This window comes from Papilio polytes, unplaced genomic scaffold (genome assembly GCF_000836215.1).
Source record: "Papilio polytes unplaced genomic scaffold, Ppol_1.0 DF823901.1, whole genome shotgun sequence".
Classification (NCBI taxonomy): domain Eukaryota; kingdom Metazoa; phylum Arthropoda; class Insecta; order Lepidoptera; family Papilionidae; genus Papilio; species Papilio polytes.
In genome coordinates, this window is record NW_013525303.1 from 475,520 (window position 1) to 494,290 (window position 18,771).

An 18,771-nucleotide genomic window follows, 5' to 3' on the forward strand; every position below is an offset into this window, starting at 1 on the left:
GCGGATGTCTCTGGGCAGCGGTCGCTTCGCCATTTTGGCGGTTATAGGTGGCCGCTTGCTCGTTTGCCACCTTACGTTATAAAAAAAAAATATTAATTATTTATAAGAGTTTGAAATTATTCTCTTTTTATAAAACCACTGACATTTCAGATATTACTTTCATCGATTCATTTACTTATTTTTAAAAATGTGAAAGTAACTTTATAAAGTAAATAGTATAGAAAAAACTAGATCGATATTTGTGGTGACAGGCGACCGAATAACAGAGAATGAATATAGAAGTTTTTGCATTCGAATATAAGCGCGAAACGATATTCTCGTCTGGGTTCAGTATATTTAAGTCAATCTATACTATTATACTAAAGCGTAAACACACACTTCTTTGTTGCCTAAGATGTCAGCAATTACACCATATTTTTGAATTACTCTCTTTTTAATAAAAAGCCCTACACTTCGTCACACTTTTGGCTATATATTTACGCCATTAAACTTAGGAGGTAAATATTTTGGATGAAAACCCTAATGTGGGACAGAGACCATAAGTTACTGCCAAAAGGAAGCAAAATTGCCATACTTTGTCATCATGTCATGTCATTTTGACGTTTGCAATTGAATTTGACACAATGTAATCAATAAAACAATTTTCATAATTTCATGCGAATGAAGTCGCACGGGAACAGCTAGTTGAAAATAAAGACATATTGCATAATGTTTACTACCTAAGAGGTCCAAGAAAAAAAAAATCATATGTATTGAAATAACTTAAAACTACTAGGCCAATTTCAAGAAGTTAAAAATCTACATTACAAGCTAGTAACAACCTAAATTTTTATATTTTTTTAATTTCTCACAGACGAAGTAGCAACAGCTAGTAATAACTAAAGTAAACGTAATACGGTTTACGGAAAACTTTTTACAACTCATAGATAGCATTGACAAACTCTGGAACAGGCTAAGCTGAGATATCACTGGTGCATTGTACCGACTGTCCGTTATATCCGTTATTATTCCGCAATTAAACTTTCAAATATGGCAGCACGATCAATTCGATTAGCCGTAATTTATCGACGCAACGTGAATCTCAAATACAATTTAATTGAAATGTATTTAGTAATAAATTAATACTTAGATGTTAATGCAACTTAACTATGTACATATGTATATAATTAAGTAAATAAGATAGCTTCAAGAATGTTGAAGGGTATACCAGCAGGTAGAGGCCTAATTTAAGTCTCTTTCACTTTACCAGCCTTTTATTTTAAGGAGAGGATAGGAAGGGGAAGTGGATTTGACGGAGGAGATACATAGGAAGGGGAGATATTCTCTCTATATGCGTCTCCACTGTCGGATAAGTGTAGGCACGTATCTGCAATTGCGGATGTCTATGGGCAGCGGTCGCTTCGCCATTTTGGCGGATTCAGGTGGCCGCTTGCTCGTTTGCCACCTTATGTTACATATAAAAAAAAAGAAAAAGGTATACCATAAAATACAAGCTGCCAACATCAAAGAAGCAAGACTGCCATAGTTGTTATTAGTGCATTTGAATTTTGACATTAGCAATTGAGAATTTGACAAATGTAAACAATAAAATAAAGTTTTTTTTTATAATTTCATGCGAATGCAGTCGCATTGGAACAGCTAGTGGTATATAAAAAGGAAATAAGTCCTTCAAACCGCACCCTACGCTTCCCCATTAAGCATCGTCCGTAGGAAAATCAATATGAAGTCTAGACAGACAGCGCACATCTGCATAACTAGGAGATACAATACATTCTCAATCTAGACTTGTACGATATTTGATATGTACAGTCAAATTCAATGTTAGTGAGAAATTATAACAAAACTGTAAATAATTCTACCTTTATAAGGCCATAAACTTATCTATGCTATTATTATAAAGAGGAAAAATTTGTATTTTTGTATGTACTTGATTTACGTAAAAACTACTGGCCGATTTCAACAATTCACTATTAAAAACCCCACGTTTTCACAGAGTAACATTGGCTATGGTCTTTTATTATTTTTTTAATTAACGAGGACGGATTCGCGAGCAACAGTTAATGACCGATTCGGTATCGGCACGGTTTTGGACAAAATCCCAGTTTCTGCCTTAGTTTCGATTTCGGCCTAAATGTAACCGAAAGTTATTTAGTGACGCCAACGTACATTTATTTTTATTTATACAGAACATGAAAAATGCTAGATATTCTAACAAATATGAGCTGACAGAAATGTATTGAAATAATTTCTTTACACTGAACCCTAAAAAAATCTGGAGTATGTATGAAGATCGACGCACACTACTCGATATTTAGTTATGCAACTAAACAGTTGGATTGGCTGCGAAACAATCGACAATCGCACAACAGTGTGCGATAATTGGTAATTTCGTAGTTTTTGCATGCAAGTCATGCAAAAACTACGAACTTACTTGTTTTCCTAATTAATTTTACTCCTTAATAAAACGATATCAGTTGATGTTAATGTATTTTTTTAGAAACCACAAGTTAATAGTTTGGATTACATTTTTTGCAACATACGTTTTGTCAGCATGTTTTGGTTATTGTACTTGAAATTCTGTTTTAATTGTCTAATAAGCAAATCTATACGAGTATATATATGTATACTGTAAAGAGGAAAGATTTGTATTTTTGCTTTTAATATGTAAATAACTCGAAAACTACTGGACCGATTTTAAATATTCTTGCACCATTGAAAAGCTATGTTATCACTGAGTAACATAGGCTTTTTTTTAATTTATGCGGGCGAAGTCGCCAGTAACAGCTAGTCTAAAATATAATAGTAATGAAAAACTTTAACCTCAATTGTATCCAATTATTTTCGCGGGATTTGAAGCAGAAATTATTTAAAAATGGAACAAGGTAACGTTCGTCTGTTCTTTTTTGCATAAATATAAAATTCCTTGTTTAACAATAAGTGTTACCATTATAAAAACATCATACAAAACGATTACTAATGTTTATGAATTCCATTCGATTGTTTTAAATATACGAATTGGATGTAAATGATGATTCCTAATATAATAATAAGATCGTCAGACGAGGTGATTCAGTCGTGGAAGTGGCGCCACGTGACACGAATGACATTAAGACGGCTGCCATCTTGATTCTATTGTGTCAACGCAGCTGACGAATTTCCGGCCATAGACTATCTTATTTGGGCAGTTAACGTTCTTTTATTTTTTAGTTTAAAAAAATGGAGCAGGAAAATCTTACATGCGTTATTTTTTGCTGCAATATTCTGTGTTATTCTCTTAATTGTTAGTGTATCGAATCTAAGGTTACATAACTATAGGTTTTTACGCTTTAACACTAATGTTAAATAACTAGCTGTTGCTCGTGACTATGTCTGCATGAATTGAAAAAATCATGAAAAATATATCCTATGTTACTCGATAACGTAACTTTTGGTGATAGAATTTTTAAATCGGCCCGGAAGTTTTTGAGTTAATTCAATACAAACAAAACTTCAAAAATACAAATCTTTTACCTATTTATAATGTTAGTATTGTTAATTGCTATCCTTGTCAAACGCTTTGAAAAAACTAAGACAAAAATATTTTGTATAGAACGACTTTCTTACTAAGTTACTTATATACGGGCTTAAAAGTTACAAGCAATTCTAGTTTAGGCATAGGACCTTATGCGTATCAAAATTTTTAACCCAATAGTGGTAAACAACAAACAACCAAATATGTTTATTTATAGATATGACGATAGTATTTTATGGTTCATAGCACCGAATTTAACGACTACATTGTTCTTTGTGTAATTAAAAAAGGAATGAACGCATTAATCTGCTTAAATAACTGCCGTCATTTTTTAGTCTGTAGCATACTGGCTGCAGAATGGAGATCGAATTCATTAATAACATAAAATAAAAAAAATAAAAAAAAACATACAGACGACTTGAGTACCTCCTTCTTTTGGGAAGTCGGTCAAAAAGGTTTTAATATACGTAAAAGTGGGTGCACAACTGTTGTTGATTGTCGATTGTTTCTCAGCTAATTCAACTTTTTAGTTGCACAACTAATCGTTTAGTTTGCGCACCTCAATATAAGCTTGTAGACATCAAATCGCTGACAGCTGTGCGATAGTTTAGTCGAAGGTGTGCGCGCTGTTAAGCCCGCATACTTATTGTATAATGGCTGTTCCCGTGCGGCTTCATCCGCATGAAATTATGAAAATTTTATTTTATTGTTTACATTTGTCAAATTTTCAATTACAAATGTCAAAAAGACACGACATAACAATCTTGCTTCCTTGATGTTGGCAGCAACTTATGTTCTCTTTCCTACATTAAGGTTTTTATCCAAAATATTTACCCCCCAAGTTTAATGGCGTGAAACTATATGACCTAAAGCGTGACGTAAGTGTAGGGCTCTTTACTAAAAAATTTTTTTATTTATTTTTTTTTTTTATTTATTTAATAACGAGAATATAGCATCTTTACAGAATAAATCCAATGTGACACTATATCTACATATGTGATAATACATAATATTTAAAGTAATAATAATAATAATATTTTAAGTTAAAAATACAAAAAACAACTGATAATAAAGAAGAAGAAAAATCAAATTGTACACACAAATCAAAAAGAAGAATATAACAACATATATCTCAAATGGATTATTCAAAAATATGCTATAATTGCTGACATCTTAGGCAACAAGGAAGTGTGTGTTTACGCTTTATTATAATAGTATAGAAAAGAGTCAAGAGAGGTGTCCAATCCAGATGGTCGGCAGATGCCTTTTAGGTTATGGTATATTAATTCTAAAAACATCATTGTGGATATTTAAAAACTCTCAATGTTGTTAAATATATTTCACTGTCAAGATTGTCATTTTTACTAAAAGTTACAATGAATTACCAACTGTCAAGTGACAGGCGTATTTCGGGAGCACCTTTGTCTCCCGGGGAAAAACAAGGTAACAAATGCAACTCGGCGGGAGTTATATAAATAAAGGAAGAAATCGACTAAACTCGATGTGTGTGGTTTAAATATATTATTTATATCTCGTTTTAAAATCGAATATTTCAGATGCATTCGGATTTAAGACAAGGGAATAATATGATATAAATATAATATGAACGAAGGGCTATGAAACTCTAATTAAGGCCTGTCCCACGAAATTGTAAATTGTCTAATAACAATCTCTGACAGTGACGTCATATCTGAACCTCTATCAGCCAGTCGGGGGACAGTCCTTTAATATTTTGTTTTTGGATCAATATGTCGTTCTAATCTTACTATCTCACTTATATAATAAATGCGAAAGTTTAGATGGATGTTTGCTAGAGTTTGTAGCCTAAACTGCTGAACGGATCTCGATGAAAGGCATAAATGTCGAGGATAGTTTGGAAGAACATAGGCTATTTACTTTTGTTATTTTTTTAAATTCCACGCGGATCAAAGTTGCAGGCGAGAGCCAGTTAGTTACTATTTTGTCTATGGTTGTTTTGAATTCGAAATATTTGAATTTTACCCGGAAATTATGCGCCAAAAAATTACGAAAACAATCCACACTCACAATTATTTTAGTGAGGGACATAAAGATAATATCTAGATTTTTAAATTATCGTTTCGAGTTTTATTTACACATATTAATAGTGTTTCGATACATTCATGGTCGATTAAATATGTAATAGTGTAATATAATTGAATACATCTCTTCCAAGAAAGTCCGCGCTCCGGCGCCCTCGTAAATAAGTCTACAAGGCAAATAAAACTAAAACATACCATTGTTAGCTCAACACAGGGGTACTCAACCTTTTAATCTAATTTATCCTTTGAAATATGAAAATATATTTAGACATTTATTATTACTAGAAAAATGAAAACCAAATACCTTTACAGTTGAGATATTTCATAAAATGTTCAAATATTTTTACCTAAAAAATAACAAAAAGATAGTTGTTGATATTAATATTTTTAGTAACATAACATCCTAGGTACCAAGGTTGCTGCTTCAGCAATAGCAGCGAACGCTACAAGGGCCCCTCGCGATATAAAAAAAAAAATTACCAGAGATCTTTCCATACGTTTATTTACAACAAACTTGCTAAAAAACTGGTAATCTAAAAACTTTATATAAAATACTAGTTGTTGCTCGCGACTTCGTACGCGTGAATAAAAAGATAGCCTATGTTACTCACATAACTTACCTTTCTAACGGTGAAAGTATTTTTAAAATCAGCCCAGAAGTTTTTGAGTTATTTTAATACATAGATGACATGCGTATAGGTTGACAGTGAGCTTGACACACAGAAACGGAATTAAAATTTAGAATGGAAAAAAAAAATAGTTAACCAAAGGTTGGTAACATTGAATGTCGGCTGCCGTTTTTCATTGTACAGCGATTGGCGCGCAATCTGAGCGAGTCATGGCCGGTCTCGACCACGGCCAAGGTGGCCAACATTGCGAAACTAAAATTGCATATAAACTAATTTAACTTGCACTTAATGCTTAATCAAAATATATGATAAACTATACTAATATTATAAAGAGGAATGATTTGTATTTTTGTATGTCAATACAAACAAAAAACAAAACCCAGTAGTTTTTGAGTTATTTCAATAAATACTCAAAAACTACTGGGTTAATTTAAAAAAACATAGAGACGAATTTACTACCTCTTTATTTTGGGAAGTCGGTTAAAAATTCTTTTATCGTCAGAAAGGTAAGTAACATAGGCTTTTATTTTTTAATTTCACGCATTTGAAATCGCGAGAAACAGCTAGTCTTTGATAAAATATCGCTAACTGTTGTGCGATTGTCGATTGTTTGATACAACTGTTTAGTTGCACAACTAAAAATCGAGTAGTGTTACCTCCGTATATGGTAATAAGGAATTAAAGCGTGACTAGACTGTTGTGCGATAGTTCGTACGCTCTTACAATGCGTTATTTAAAAAAAAAGTTTCCAGCAGAATTAAGATTAAAAAAACTATATAAAACTTTATGAAGACTTTATTCCATTTGTAGACAACGCATTAGTCTTCATTTGGCAAAACTTTATTGTTTGATAGCCTTTTGAAATCTGTGCGTATAACTATATAAGGGTAGATGACCGTGGAATTGTTGGAAACGGTTTTTGTGACTATATAGAGATAACGCACTATACTAAGAATTAACTGAATCCTTGTACGCGGATAAACCTAAATAAAATAGATAAAATCGCACTTAAATATCTTAGGGGTAGACAGACAAGTTTGTCGTATAAAAAAAAATTACTGTTAATTAATTAATTACGCCGCCTGTCCTCCTCCATCTCCTGCCAATCTTAGCACTAGTTGCTCGTGACTTCGCCCGCGTCAAATTGAAAAATACAGCCTATGTTATTCACAGATAAATTTCCTTTCTAACGGTGGAAGAATTTTTAAAATCGTCCCAGTAGTTTTTGAGTTATTTCAATACATACAAAAATACAAATCTTTCCACTTTATATTAGTAAAAAGTAAAGATAGTTGATTTTGAATTCAAATTAACTTTATATTTTTAATATCCATTCATTAGTTATATATAAATAAATAGTTATTCATATTTCTTTTAATCATAAGGTTTCTTTTTGTACGAAAACCGATATTTTTCTAATAAAACTTTATTCTTTCTTAGCAGAGTATTTCGAACATTAGTATACGTAACCGGTAAAATAAACAGGTAACGATGCAACGTCGAGGTTTTTGAGCTTATAAATAATATATTTGTTATTCATTACATCAATCTGTTTTGTCCGAACCCATAATTATAAACGAGGAAGGTAAATTTCGTATTCAAACCGCAATACAACGACGCACGCCGAAAATTATCGATAAAGCTATTGTTTATTGGCATTTAGTGTTCAATCATTGCAAGAAACAGCCGTTTAGAAAAAAAAACATAAAAAAAACGTCTGATTATTCGTTGCCAGTGACAATTATTAACAGATTAAAATCTTACATTAGTTGACAGTTGTTTGTCATTTTTTTACTCTATGGTAGTTATTCTATGACTCAGGTGGAGTGGGCGTGCTGATAGGTTAATGAGAGTAATTCGAGTTAATTTTGTTCGTCCTTTTCGGTAACTCTTACTCGTATAACTCCGTCAAATTCAATTCCAAGTTCCACTGGATATAAACTGTCTGTGAGTATTTTCTTTTTTTTTATTTAGTAAAGGAGGTTTCTAATTCTGAACTATGTTTTCTTATGATAATGAAGATTTTAAGAATTGGAAGTTGTTTTAATATTTGGAATAGATTAAATATTTTCCGATTAATCAATGTTTCTTAAAATAAATGTTAAGTTTTTATTAGTCAGAAGCCTTAATTACTTTTAAATGTAATTTAATTGCCTTACGTCTGTGTAAAATAACTAAACGATAAGAAAAAAATGGTTACAGATTGTTTATTTAGTTCGCCGACAAACTTAACTCGAAAAACATTTCTAGTTTTCTTCAGTATGCAAATACAGTTCATAAAATTGTTTATGTTATCTGTGGTTTGTCTATGACTAAGTGTAAGGCAGCTGTTGGCTTATTCTTCGTATGGAAAAAAACATTCCAAACAACGCTATAAAAATAAACATTCTCGTATATTGAACTTGTTTATAGGACGTATATTCAAGCAGTTATGATTTTAAAATATGTAAGATATTACGCACCCTCTTTTCTTAAATGTCAAACTGATATGTTTAAATGTTGCCATAAAATGAAATGAAGATTATCCCCCCATCTCTTGTAAACAGCGGAAACCCTTGATATTAATTTAACACTGTCTTAAAATGACGGATTTTATTTGGACAACAGATCCAATTTGTTATATCCGGAAATAACATCGCTTACTTACGTTGTTAGGGTTCTATTTAACTAAACATCACTGATTTGTGAACCGTTTTATGAACCATCTTACTGTCATACGTCATACGTATATTGTGTATGTGAAAGTTTGTATGGATGGATGTTTGTTAGAAGGTATTTAAAATATCTAAGACGATATAAATCACACTCTGAAATAACACATAGGCTACTAAGTTTGTCTTGAATGAAAACAGTATACAATTGGTCCCTTTTTTGTTTCAAAACCATTGAAAATGTAACAAAAGATTGTTTGGGTCGTCTAAGACTGTTCCTCCGAATCATGGTTAAACATAGCTGTTATAAAAAAGTTATTGTCTCGTTTAAGAATGTATACGGAACCCTATAGTTTACATTGTATCGTCGCACTTCACCCTAAGTGTTCGAATGTTTACACTGGACCACTCGGTTTGTTTCAACACTTACACCGTTTCCTTCTTTTTTACGCTTTCATGTTATTAAAACATGCCCCAACGTTCGATATAAGATTTATATACAACGTTAAACCCCTATAAACGCTGAGCTCTGACAGACGAACTGGTTAAAACTGCGTGTGTAGTAGACATTAGAATCCGAAGTAATGGCCTGAGCCGAGTTTCCTGAGCGAGGCCTCGAGCTTAGTTACTCATAAACGAGGTTTAGGCTAAGCGCCATGCGCTCGGCTACCTCAAGCCTGTAATCTGTAAATCCCTCTTTAAGACAAATAGTGGCAATTCAGGCACAAAAAAGTCATTTAAACTGAACAGTTCAGTAGGCATTTTTAACTCAATGCTTTAACTGTAGACCACAAGATAGACTTAAAATTCCCATGTCTCAGACATCTATATCTGTTCTTGATTCTATCCAAATCCAGCCGTCTTAAAACGTCTTAACAAAAAATTAAAAACAAGCATCAAATCTAGCCTCTAATTGTAACAAAGATAACCTTGATTGTTTTATACATTTTTTGCTGGCAAAGGGTAACAAACTTTAGTAGGAACTAGTAAAACTAAGTAAGATATATACTGCACTTAAGGAGTTAAGTGATCATTAAGATTATCTTCATGCTACGATGAGTATTTAAATCATTCAACGACTAAATTCCGTAACTAAGGTATTGGAAATCGTATAAAGATCGTTCTTTATAAGCTACTGAATTAGAAATACGACACCATCTACTTCAAAAATATCACATATCTCTGTGTGTGATTTTAAAGTGGCCAGATATGGTAACACGGTGGGAGACGAAAATAATGCAGCCGAATGTCAACGGCCTAAGCGCGATGCAATAAGAAAAAGTCGATGTTCTATTTTCAAATTGCAGGCAGACGTCTCTAAGATGGCGTCGGTTAGTGTCGCCATCTTAGAAATGTTACCTACGGAAGTTTGAATGTCTTTGTTAATGGCGGAAATACCATTGACATGATGTTTAGAGAAATTTACAGTCTTCATGTCTATTTTATTTAGAAATAGAAATAGTTTAAGTTAAAAAATTAAATAAGGAATTATCTTCTTATAGACACGTGACTTAATAATTAATAATGACAAAATTGTGTAGAAAATTAAACTTACTTAAAAAAAGGATTACTTTTTACAAATGGTAACCCTAAACAGTTGTTCAAGATGGCGGACAGTAGCAAAAAAAGGAAGCGATCTTATTCGTTGCGGTCTGAAAGTAAAATAAGTTTCGGTTCAGCGAACACCGCTGAATACTTCAAGGTTGCATTGATCTTTTGTTATTTTTTTCTACCCATACACGGTTTAGAAAGAAACAGATTAAAACCTGCTTGGTATTGGATTTTTTAAATGTTTGGTGGGAAATTATCATGATTTTCAACTCCCAACTGTCTGAGAAATTCACCTTACTTTAAAAAATACGCTTAGTTTAATCTGCAATGGAAACAATTAAAAAAATAAAGAATTTATTAAACATTTTAAGTATTTATGAACGAATTGTTTCGCTCTCTTATTTCCTTATTTACGTGTTCGCGCGCCGTTCCGCGTCTTGCTAGAAGATGCAGTTGTGCCATACTTTCTCTTTATATCTTATTGTAGGCAAATAACAAGGCAAAAAACTGTAAAAAAATGCACTCGAAAAAGAGTAATTCTTTTCTGTAGACCCGTTCTTTTATGCCTTTATTTTTTAACCGACCTTAAAGTCGCATTATCAATCGAAGTAAATGTTCTATTATTTAAAAGGAGATAGATTTTTTGTTTATTTTTCATACAAAGTAATCTTACTAATATTATAAATACGAAAGTTTAGATGGATGGATGTTTGTTAGCGTTTGTAGCCTAAACGGCTCAACGGATCTCCATGTAGTTTGGCACAGGTTTAGAGCATAGTCTGGAAGAACACATAGGGTACTTTTTATCCTGGGAATAGTTACAGTTCTTGTAGGATTCATTAATGTAGTTTTTTAATGTTTACTCGATCATTCTGCAACGGTTCACCATATCCTTTTGAAATTTGGCACAGATATAAAACAAAGTCTGGAGTACACATGGGATGAGGTTCATCCCCGAGAAATGTCCGGTTCCCGAGGGATACGTAGCTTTTTGTTATTTATATAGTTCTTATGTTTTCTAATACCACGCGGACGAAGTCGCGGGCAATAGCTCGTTTAAATTATTTTCTAAACGATCTCAAGGTTCCGATTTCCGTAAGACGTTATTTTACGTCTGCCTCAGTTACGGTACATCGAGAGCACCGTAGATGCTACAGTCTTAATTATTGCTACAGTTATTTCGTCGACAATAAAACCATCTTAACTGGAACGTTAAAAAATTTACTAACTGCGCACACCTTTGACTAAACTATCGCACAACTGCTTAGTCTCACTTTGATTTGTGTTATATAGAGGTACGCACACTACTCAATTTTTAATTGTGCAAACAATTAAATTGGCTGCGAAATAATCGAAAATCGCACAACAGTTGTGTGAAAGTTTTGTCAAAGTTGTGCGGAGAGCGGGCTCTAAAGGTGTAAATTGTTAAATAATACAAAATAAACCTAAAAGGTCAGTGTACCGTGGATCGATAGCCACTTCCAGGGTTTAGGGTTACGTGGGGACATTACGCGGGTTTCCCCGCTCGGTCAGTGTTGCCAGTGTCAATTAACTACCGGAAATTGAAACGTTCCGTTGTTGCAAAATGTCAGTAATACCAATATTTTTTACATAAAAGATATTAAAACCTCAGTGGCCAGATTTTCTTCTGTTTTATAAGAATATATACGAAAAATATGCGATGAAAATAATCGTTCAAAAAATTTAATTTAGATTTTTACAAACAAAAATATACTTCTTACTAATATTATAAATGCGAAAGTTTAGATTAGATGTTTGCTAGAGTTTGTAGCCTAAACTGCTGAATGGATCTCGATAAAATTTGGCATAGATGTAGAGGATAGTGAGGAAGATCACTTCGGCCTACTTTTGTATTTTTAATTCCACGCAGACGGAATCGTGAGCAAAAGCTAATAGGGTTACATTTTTTACTACATTTTTTCGCCTACGTGCAAAACCTTATTGATCAACTGAAATTAACAACAACTGAACTGAAATTACAAGTATGAATTTCCACAGTGACTTAGCTTCTAAGTATCAAGGAAAATATATACAATTTCCTTTTAAATTATTTTCCGAATACTCCAGCGATGACAAAGATGGCGCCACTGTGTCGGCCCGGGGCGACGCCATGTCTGCAAAATTAATGGCCATTCGACTACTGCCACTACACTGTTATTACCAGATTATATCGTGTAATAAAGGAAAGTAGATAACAGAAAAAAATAATAAATAGAACAAGTCTAGGGAATATTTAGACTTGTATAATTGTCAATCGATGACAATCAAATACAAAAATATTGTATGTTTTTGAATTTCTATAAACCATTTGTGTTTTAACCGACTTCAAAAAGGAGGTTATGTTACGTTTGTATTTTTACTTCATAATTTTGCTTCTGGTAGTTCAATTTTATAATTCTTTTTGTGATACGGAGTTTGTTTCATTTTGTTTTATTATCAAAATTAAATAAGAAATCTATCGATTTATTTTTAAATTGTTATTAATCGCATTATATAACAATTATTTTAAACTAGCTATCACCCGCCAATTTGTAATAAAAAAAAACGTGAGTAGCCTATATGTTCTTCCAGACTATCCTGTACATACGTACCAAATTTGATCGAAATCAGTTCAGCCGTTTAGGCTACAAACTCTAACAAACATCCATTCATCCATTTAAACTTTCGCATTTATAATATTTATATGATATGATAGTATAGTCATCATCCACTTGCCCTTATCCTTTACGGAGGGTCGGCACAGTATGTGCTCTTCCATACTTCTCTATCAGCCGTCATATCTGAATACACTCCTATCTTAAGCATATCCTCTTTCACACAATCCTCTCTCACACAATACTCTCTCACACAATACTCTCTTCGGTCTTCCTTTTCCTTTGTAGCCATCCACATTCAATCTTAACACTTTCTGGTTTATGTCCCCATCATTTCGTCGCATAACATGTCCAAACCACGCTAACCTTTTGCTTCTCCATTTCTCCACCACTGGCGCTACTTTCAAACTTCCTCTAATGTACACATTAGAGGAAGTTTGAAATAATTTATACTATAGTATTATAGTATAAAGTATAATGGACCAATTTAACTTGGGTGTACCGAATTTGTTTAAAAACTTGCATCTATATCATTTCCAAAGCAAAAGAAACACGAGTATATTCATCCCAACAAAACAAAAGAATGTATTATAAACAAACGAAGTTAATTGAATAACCAAGAAGGCCAATAATTTCACATTCAATTGAGAAAGCGACGTCTGTACGCAATTGTACAATTGATCCTGATTGAATTAACAATTGAAACGAACTATCGACGTGCGTCAAAATTATATTTATGTTAAAACGACAACACATATTCCATAACGTAAATTATTTATTAAAAAACGTCTTATAATCTGTAAAGAATGATCTTTTCAAAAGTCTTGCATCATTATAATGGTAACATTACAAGCCTGTCCCACAATTCTTGTCAATTGTCAGATAACAATCTAACGTATAATGTGAATACTTCCAGTATTGAATTTTGGTACTCTATCTGATAGTGACGTCACTTAGCTATCTGAGCCTCTATCGGCCAGACATGGGAAAGGCCCTAAATCTTACTAAATAAATGCCTAAGTGGATGGATGAATTTTAGTTTTTGACCGACTTCCCAATAGAAGGAGGTACTCATTTCGTCTGTATGGTTTTTTTTATGTGTTAAGACATAACTCCGTCGCTAGTGGAACGATTTAGATAATTCTTTTTTTATGCGAAAGGTAGTGCTTTTTGGCATTTTGTTTGATTTTTGGAGTCAAAGACTACGACGTAGTTAAATAGTATATTCGCCTAAATACTGAATTCTACAAACACGGAGTCGTTGGTAAAAAATTTCAACAAAAACAAAGAGGTTTAAAATAATTTTAAATTTAGATAAACATGTAATTTGTTATTAATAAAAGTTAATTACAGTTTTCAGTCGGCGAAATGTAAAGATTTTTTGCGTTTACTATTTAACAAAACATGTTTCTTGAATTAAATTTTAATTAATAATAGCATGTGAAGTTTGCCGACTAATTATTCGTAAACAAACGAATTCGACCTGATTTAGTAATTAGAGAGCCCATCATGATTTTTACTAACGGGATATGTTTCCGCTATTCCGTCCGCGTAGAAAAAAAAACAAAAGTGAATAGCCTATGTGTTCTTCCAGACTATCCTCTACATCTATACCAAATTTCATCGAAATCCGTTCAGCCGTTTTGAGTACAAACTTTAACAAACATCCATCTAAACTTTTGCATTTATTAGTATGAAGCATGTTCCGCCATATTGTGACGTCATAAACTACATTGCCAGTCATAGTAGTTTTTTTTTATAAGCTTTATTCGTATGTGGAAAGTTTCTATGCCAGTATTTTATTGTGATGGATGTTAAGTCACGTATGAATTTTTGAACGAAATATTTATTGTTACATCGATTGAAGATTTATAGATTCTTCCTTTTAGATTTAAAAATATTTTGACGAAAATACCTCGTTTTTATAGTTTGACGTTAAAATGAAATATGAAGAATTTTACTCGAGTTTTTAAACTTTTTTCAAATATTAAAGTGATTTACTTTTAATATTTAATTTTGATTGTTATCTTACTTACTTATCAAAAATAGGCATTTTAATTACGTCTAAATCTACACTTCTATACTAATATTATAAAGAGGAAAGATTTGTATTTGTTTGTATTGAAATAACTCAAAAACTACTGGCCCGATTACAAAAATTACACCATTTACAAGCTACGTTGTTAGTGAGAAATATAGGCTATATTTTGTTAATTATCTCTTAATTCCACACGAGCGAAGTCGCGTGCAACATCTAGTTAATTATAAACTAAATCTTTCAACAATGTTATCATGTAATGCGCGGTTTATACTTGGGCAGCGCTCTGATTGGTTCGTTAATTAACTGGCACAATGTGAACGCTTACTGGCGTCAATGTCTGTCGCTTAGCTTCGCAACTGTACTGGCTTAGAGTGAACCGGGCTTTATAAGTTTGCTAGCTGTTCCCATGCGACTTCATCCGCATGAAATTATTATTTTATTGTTTACTTGTGTCAAATTGACAATTGCAAATGTCAAAATGACATGACATGACAAAACTTGGCAATCTTGCTTCCCAGATGTTTGCAGCAACTTATGGTTTTTATCCAAAATATTTACCCTTAAGTTTACTAGCGTGAAAATATATAGCCTAAAGCGTGACTTAAGTGTAGGGCTTTTTATTAAAATAATAATTTTTCAAAAATATGCTGTAATTACTGACGTCTTAGGCAACACAGAAGTGTGTGTTTACGCTTTATTATAATAGTATACATTTACGTAATAAAATGTATTATACATGTCACGTGTAACATTAAAACACGTCTTGACACGTTCTCGTCGGGACGCGACTGGGATACGGGTGACGAATATTTTGAAAGATAACGAGTAAAATTGAGTTATGTTTGTAACTACTTATCTCAATAACGGCTTAACGTTAATCCAAAAATGAATTATAAGTTATGAATTAAATTCGAATTAATGAGACACGCGTGAAATGGAATGAATTCCTCGTATCCTCCGATGTGTGTGTGCCAAAGTTCTAGTTTTATTCTCTTTCCCTTCCAACCTTTTTCTTATAAAGAAAGGATAAGAAAGTAAAGACAGTGATGATACATAAGAAGGGGAAATATCCTCTTTATGTACGTCTCCTTCGTTAATTAGGGGTAGGCAACGCATCTGGAATCGTGGATGTCTGGCCAGCGATCGCTTCCCCATTTCGGCGGAATCAGATAGCCGCTTGCTATTTGATTACCTTATTATATATAAAACAGCCTATGTTAACTGATAGAGTAGCATTTTAAGTCGTGAAAGAATTTTTAAAATCGGCCCAATACTCGTAGTTTTTTAGTTATTTCAATACATACAAAAACCTAAAAATACAAATCTTTATTATATTTGTATAGATTACTAGCCCATCTTGATCACCTGAAGCTTGAAAAAGTATCGAAGTTAATTTTTAAATTTTTCCGTCTACAGTTCTGGGAGATCATATCAGAGGAGCACGGCATCGACCCGACTGGCGTGTACCGCGGCACCAGCGATCTGCAGCTGGAAAGGATATCCGTATACTACAATGAGGCCTCTGGTAAATATCACATTGCTTACAAAGTTATCGATCAATATCGATGGATATCAAGTTATCTATACTATTATAATAAAGCGTAAACACACACTTCTTTGTTGCCTAAGATGTCAGCAATTACAGCATATTTTTTAATAATTCTTTTTTGAATAAAAAGCACTACACTTGCATCACGTTTTAGGCTGTATATTTTAACGCCATTACACTTAAGGGTAAATATTTTGGATAAAACCTTATGTGGGAAAGAGACCATAAGTTGCTGCCAACATCAAGAAATCAAGATTGCCATCATGTCATGTTATTTTGACAAAAATATAAAATTTTCATAATTTCATGCGGATGAAGTCACACGGGAACAGCTAGTAGTGAATATAATTGCAAACTTACGGATGAATACAAAAGCATCATTCAAACACCAAATTCCTCTCAAATATTGACGTCTATCAGATTGGAAGAGCGTGCGATCCTAAAACTAAACTATCGCACAACTATTTCGTCTCGATTTGATTCCTATGAGTTTATGGAGGTGTGCACACTCGATTTTTAGTTGTGCAACTAAACAGTTGAATGGGCAGCGAAACAATCGACAATCGCATAACAATTGTGCGATAATTTAGTCAAAACTGTGCCCACTAAGCGTAGTATTTAAGATTCATTAATAATTTTTATTTAAATTCATAGTAAATTGCTAGAAATGTGAATGATTTCACTTCCAATAGTAAAATAACGATAATAAAAATGGTGATAAAACACTTTACCTTGTTTACGTTTTCACATAAAAATGAACATACTATAAGGTCGTTAAATTACGATTAACCGATTCAGAGCATCAGCCGACCCCCAAAACTGTTACTGTACTTGCGTAATTAAAGTAGACCCCCAACCGTCGTTAAAAGGCTGTTGAACTCAACCATTTAATAGCGACTTCGTGCTAGGTATGATTCACATATTGTGGTTAAACATTTCTTTATTATGTTAAGGAAGGTTATAGCCCGCCCTTTTCCTTTTTTTTATAACATAAGGTGGCAAACGAGCAAGCGGCCACCTGAATACGCCAAAATGACGAAGCGACCGCTGCCCAGACATCCACAATTGCAGATGCGTTGTCTACCATTATACGACGGAGGAGGAGACGCACATGAAGAGGACATTTCCCCTTCCTATGCATCTCATCCACCGTCAAATCCACTTCCCCTTCCCAACCTCTCCTTATAAGAAAAGAGTGGTAAAGAGGAAGGGACTTAAATTAGGCCTTTCCTTATGGCAAATTAGCTGTTGCCGCGACTTCATCCGCGTGGTATTTGAAATAGGTATGACCTAACAATTGAGGACTAAGGGAGAAATGGTTCGCCTTTAACTCTAGTCAATAGGATCTAAGTATTAAACTAAATTTTCATAAAACAATAATTGATATTTAAGCTGCTAACATTGCCTGCTAACGTCGAACGGACGCCGACGGTGAAATTATGCATAATAACCGCGAAATAACTGTTACAGCCGCAACCATGCGCATAGCCAACGGTCACCGACTTTATAGCAACGGATGTAATCGTTTTACAGATGCATTATAAGAAATAGATTTAAAAAATGCATTTTAGGTAGAATATCGAAATATGTTTTAGAAGTACTAATATTATAAATGCGAAAGCTTAGATGGATGGATGTTAGTTTGTAGCAAACGGTTGAAAGGATGTCGATGAAATTTGGCGTACATGTAGAGGATAGTATGTAAGAACACGTAGTACTCCCTTTTGTTTTTTTATTTCCACGCGGATTGAATCGCGGGCGAAAGCTAGTTTTAAAATAAGAATCGATTAAATAAAAAGCATTGACCAAAGATTTTCATTATCTTCAGATTAGTAAGTAGTAGTAAGCAATGGAAATTTTAATTGTGTTAAAAATGAAAATATTAATTTATCTTGTTATATATTTATGTTATAATTACAAAGCACGCTCCGTGAATCTCTTGTAATTATAATTCGTTAGAACAATGAAGATAACGAGGTCGTCGACCTCAAGGCCCCGTATCTTATGAAATTATTGTTCCGTTTTGATTCTTTGAATTGTATCAGATTGTCGATATGTCAGTCAATGAAGTTAATAACTAGATATTATAAGCTATAGTCTCCTATATGATTAGTGCATTATACGTGGCCGATTCTAGGACTTGATGAGATCGGATAAGATTTTT

At 33.1% G+C, this 18,771-nt stretch overlaps 1 protein-coding gene across 1 annotated transcript in view; it reads left to right on the forward strand.

The window, feature by feature from the left end:
* The window catches only part of LOC106102922 (tubulin beta-4B chain-like), a 19,393-nt gene extending 2,699 nt beyond the window's left edge, over positions 1 to 16,694 (forward strand). The window contains exon 2 of the mRNA XM_013282542.1: positions 16,475 to 16,694. Within this exon, the coding sequence (XP_013137996.1) occupies positions 16,475 to 16,663 (189 nt within the window). The 3' untranslated portion in view covers positions 16,664 to 16,694. The remainder of the gene's footprint in view (positions 1 to 16,474) is intronic.
* The last annotated feature ends 2,077 nt before the right edge of the window (positions 16,695 to 18,771 follow it).